The 4864-nt window shown below is 43.2% G+C and overlaps 1 protein-coding gene across 3 annotated transcripts in view; it reads left to right on the plus strand.

Annotated features, from left to right (window-relative positions):
- The window catches only part of LOC103913792 (annexin A8-like), a 13650-nt gene that overhangs the window by 2213 nt on the left and 6573 nt on the right, over positions 1-4864 (plus strand). Inside the window, exons 2-5 of one of the 3 annotated variants that reach the window (XM_009320341.1) lie at positions 2049-2139; positions 2406-2500; positions 3726-3839; positions 4690-4780. In XM_009320341.1, the coding sequence (XP_009318616.1) occupies positions 2049-2139; positions 2406-2500; positions 3726-3839; positions 4690-4780 (391 nt within the window). The remainder of the gene's footprint in view (positions 1-2048; positions 2140-2405; positions 2501-3725; positions 3840-4689; positions 4781-4864) is intronic. The other 2 variants (XM_009320349.1, XM_009320357.1) reach the window with 2 other exon arrangements.

Consider the following 4864-nt stretch of genomic DNA (forward strand, 5'->3'; position numbering starts at 1 on the left):
AGTCACCAGGCACAGGTCCAGAGTGTTTCTTTCACATGAGCCCTTGTATGCTGGTAGAGAGGAGTGTCCATCTTTTTCAGAACAAAATCAGATGGTTGAGTGTAACCTGCTTTCCAGGGCAGTTGTGATGGTGCTGGCTGACTTCAAAGGGAGCAGAAGAGGAGCGCTTGCAATGGTCCTACCAGCTCAGCCAAACCTCCTGTTCCAGACCGATGACAAACCTTTGGGGGTGGCAATGCTTTAGTCTGTCATTGCTCTTTCTGCAGTGACAGCTTCACCACAGCCCTAAATTTGCTGCTCAGTGGTCATTGGGACTTGAAACTTCTTACTAGATGCAGCTTTCTGTTGACGCTGTCCGCTCTGCAGCTGCTCTCTCTGCTGGGAGCAGGGTATGGTAGCACAAGAGTCTGTCTCTGTGCTGGCTGTAAAGCAAACTTCTGCAAACTGAAGACCTCTTCCAGATCTTCCTGACTGATGAACATACTGCCTCTCTTGCTACTCATCATTGCCTCTTGCTTGCTTGCCAAGCCCAGAGCTTGGCTGGCAAAGGGGCCAGCATGCAAATGTGTGCCAGCTATATCTACCGGTAAAGAACTCAACAAGGAAACAAGGACACCTGAGCTGGTTTGCCCAGAGCCAGCCTGAGCATCTGTGCAGCACAGTGTGGGTATGCTTCAGCTGTGGCACTAGGCTAGACCTGGCATTTGTTGACAGGCACTCCTGAACACGCAGCCATTAACCTTCCAGCCTCTCATTAAAAACCAGGAATGCAGGTCCTGAAGGGAATTTCCACAGGCTTTTCTACCTGGCAAGGATTGCTTGAAGGCTTTTTCTCTGGGGAGGACTTCGATGAGACTCTAGGAGAAGAGGGGTAGAGCCCTCTTTAGCACAGGAGATAAGAGCAGAAGGGATTTGCACCATAGCAGGAGTCTTATGCGAGTCAGATGGGACAACCATAGTGATTCCTTCGGGTCTGTAAGCTCTGATTTGAAGGTGTTTTTTATCTGACTCTGAGGCCACCCCCATTGAAAAATCCATCAAGTCATACTGATATCATTAGTTCAATATTAACCATATCCCTGCAAGTAAATTTATGAGAATATAGTAGTTTCCTGGGGCAACTTAAATCTCTCTGCTGCTAAGGAAGAGAAAATTCTGTCCATTATTGGAATAAAGTGGTTATGACTCTCTATGAATAACCACTCATGTACTCCCCTGTTGATAGGACCTTATTGTTAGAGATGCGTCAATATATTCAAGCCAGTCCCTTGACTAACAGCTTTTGTTAAATTCAAGCTCTTAAGCCTGGGTTCTGGTTGATGGCCCCACTTCCTTGTGGTGACTGGAATAAGTGTCGGTGTGTCTTTCTGTCCTGGGACTCTAGCACTGGCAGTGCCTTAGGGGTCTGTCTGGAGGATTCCTGTGCAGTTGGCCCTTGGTTCAGGGGAGAACATCAAACCTGCACTTCTCCAGATGGATGTCTTCCTTCAAAGTAGTCTCTTGGCCCAAATCCTTCCAGCGGAGATACTTCCTTCTTGAAATCAGCTGTGCACAAGTGAAGCAGCAGCAGGAGAATAAAGCTGCTACCTAGAAAAATGGTCTGTGAGAGCATGACTATTCCATGAAATCTAAAAACTATGGGTAAAAACTACCCTGCACCAAACCACCGAGAAACGCAGTTCCTAATAGCAGTATAATACAACAGCATACATGTTATGAAGTGTTGTATTTAACAGGTGAATAAGAAAGTCTAGCCTACTCAGCTTTTTCTACCAGACTGCCTGCACCTAATGACTGTTGCAGCAGTGTCAGTCATGCTTTGCACTTCATGTTTCTGCCAGGAGCTGAAGGCTGGTAGAGGCAGTTGGAGGCAGGAAACTTGTGTTCTCTTCGGAGCTCTGCTGAGACACTTTGAACGAACCCCTCCACTCTTCTGTGCCTTCCCCATGCGTAGGCAATGAGTAATACTAATTTACTTTCCAAAACACTTTTTCTTCAGCTGATGAAAAGCAGTGGTGAAAAGTCCCACATTTTTCTTCTTCTTTCAGAGTGAAGCAGAGGGCAAGTCCGTGACAGGTGCTTTAAACTTTGACCCCACACCTGATGCTCAGACTCTGTACAAGGCCATGAAAGGGCTTGGTGAGTTGACTCCATCCACATGTGTAAATTCTGTGTTCTGCTTATAATTGCCCAGTTGAAAGCCACTCCTTAAGAAAATTGCAAACAAAAATAACATTTTTTAATGAGGAAAATTGAAAATTAAAGTTTCCTCAATACATACTTAAACTTCTACATTATGAAGGCAATAAGCTAGGGAAGGTTGTCTGAATACTTAAAATGGGATTTTGGACTAGTCTCAACTTATTTTGTGCACTGTGTTTATGGCTTATTATTGCTCTCCACAGGGACTGATGAACAAGCTATAATTGATGTCCTAACCAAGAGGAGCAATATGCAGCGTCAGCAGATTGCCAAATCCTTCAAAGGACAGTTTGGAAAGGTTCTTCCAAAACAAAGCCATATTCAGTCACTGTTTCACTGCATGCAGGATGTAGTAAATGGGTGTACAGTTCATCCTGCAAGCATGGTGTAAACTATATGCAAGTCTTCTGCAAATAAGTAGATCAATATTTATTTATACGGCCTGGGGTGAATGTGTAAAATTAAATTTTCATTGGAAAAACTGGTCTTCCCCCCCAAAGATTGTAATATTTTTGGTGAAATGCATTTTGATGAGAAATATTTTTTAAAAATCTATTTTAACTTAAAGTGTAACTTCTATCAAATCAAAAATTCATACCTTTCTAAGTGGCATTTTGAGTAAAATATTGGTTTGGTTTGGGGCCCTTTTAAATGCCAAAGAAAGTTCAATTTGAAGACTTATTTAATTACATTTGTTTGGAAATTCTGAAAGTGAAAACAAACTGTGGTTATCCACACCCATGTTTTTCTGTGTCTATCCTTCTCTTTTTGATAAAAATCTTACTTTTATTGGGAAAACTCTTCTACCAGCAAACTCTTCCACCAGGTGTACTCTGGAGCTAGTTGTCTGAGAGTCACAGTTAGAGGGGGAAAGAAGGAAATGTGTTGGGAAAGAGCGATGTAGGCTCTTGGGTCAGCACAGAAACAGGAGACTCCAATGACCCTTGCTGGAAGATGGACTGCCATGCAAGGGCCTAAGAAAGGGAAGCAAATGGGGGGGGGAGTATGGGACAATGAATAGAGTGTTTGCATCCCACTAAAACAGGGTGAGTCATAGCCAAAAAATCCTGCATTATAGTGAAAGGGAAGTTTGAAGTCTATCTTCAAACAGACTGCATGCCTGATTCTGCAAAACTCCTGGGTGCATGTTTATATGCAGGCTTTGGGAACTGGCCCTGTCTGAAGCTACATCCCTTGCTCAATTCAAGGCCTTCAGCTGCCTGGTTCTGCTCGCTGAGTAAAGCAGGGTGGAGGAAGATTTTTATCTTCCCTACTTTGCTGCAGAATTAATTAGTACCTGGGAGAAGCTTGAGTAATGGGACAACAGGGACTGTGGAAGGATCTAGAGAAATCCCATTTTGGAGTTAGGTGCCTTTTTCAGTCCCGGGACCTTTTCTAATAAACTGTCAATACAATACTGTCATTCGGCTTCATTGCTGTAGGCCATGGGGATGGAAACAGCATTAGGCAGTAAAGAGATCCTCTGAGGCTTTTTATGTAACTGTGTGGTGCATGTTTAACAGGATCTGATTGAAAGCCTGAGGTCTGAACTGAGTGGCAACTTTGAGAGGCTCATTGTAGCTCTCATGTACTCCCCGTTCAAGTATGATGCCAAGGAGCTCTATGATGCCATGAAGGTAAGCGAATTGCATGCTGATATTTAAGGAGCAGCACAGATCCAGTGTTAATTTCCTGTAACTGTGCTTATTAACACAAATTATAGTAGCTGGACTGTTGCATGACTAAGTTTGTTATTAGCAGTAGCCTTTGAGAAATAGTTAATTGTGCTATTAATGCATATCTGGGGGAAAATATTTATATTTTCATTATATGCTTTAATATTTAGGGGTGTATGAGAGTTTCTGTACATACATGTCTCACAGAGCCTGGGGAAGGCAAGAGCAAGACTAAACTCAGCTTTGGCAAGCAATGAACATTCACAGATGACGGTTTTCAGTTAAACATCTCTTTGCTGCTTTCTGCAGTGCCTCTGGTGAATGGAGCTCAATGACATAAAACTACTGCCCTGATGCTCCACCTGAGACATGAAACCTTTAAGAAATCAAGGAGTGGTGGTGTTAGGGCCATGCTGGGGTTGGCTGGGATCCTACCTATTGATACAGTATCTTTTCAAGTTTCAGATGCAGAGAGGTCTATTAAGACGGTACAAAGATGGACTGACTAGCCAAGCATTGGTCTCCTCACATCCCTCTTTACACTAAGATCCAGAAATGCATTGCAGAAGTGCAGGATTATATAAAATCATCCTTTATGAATTAGACACCTCAGTAAAAGAAACCGTATTCAAACCAAATGTGCTTTGTGTCTCCAGGTTTCATCCTGACAGTTTCTCACAGCTCAGCATACAGCCTAACATATTGTTGCATTCTGACTCCTCACTTGACCATACTTCTCTAGCAATAAATTACACTCCATGACTAGATGCCTTTCTCCACCTTTATTTCTCCACTATGTTTTCTATTAAAGGGCGTAGGAACAAGTGAAGGTGTTATCATAGAGATCCTGGCATCCCGGACAAAAGCGCAGATCAAAGAGATAATCAAGGCGTACAAAGAAGGTAAAGTGCCTGGGGCTCTGATTTGTGTGGTCAGAGCAATGTATGATTGCCTGACTGCACGGCAGGAATGGTGTTACCAACTAG

Source organism: Pygoscelis adeliae, unplaced genomic scaffold (assembly GCF_000699105.1).
Source record: "Pygoscelis adeliae isolate BGI_AS28 unplaced genomic scaffold, ASM69910v1 Scaffold190, whole genome shotgun sequence".
NCBI classification, from domain to species: domain Eukaryota; kingdom Metazoa; phylum Chordata; class Aves; order Sphenisciformes; family Spheniscidae; genus Pygoscelis; species Pygoscelis adeliae.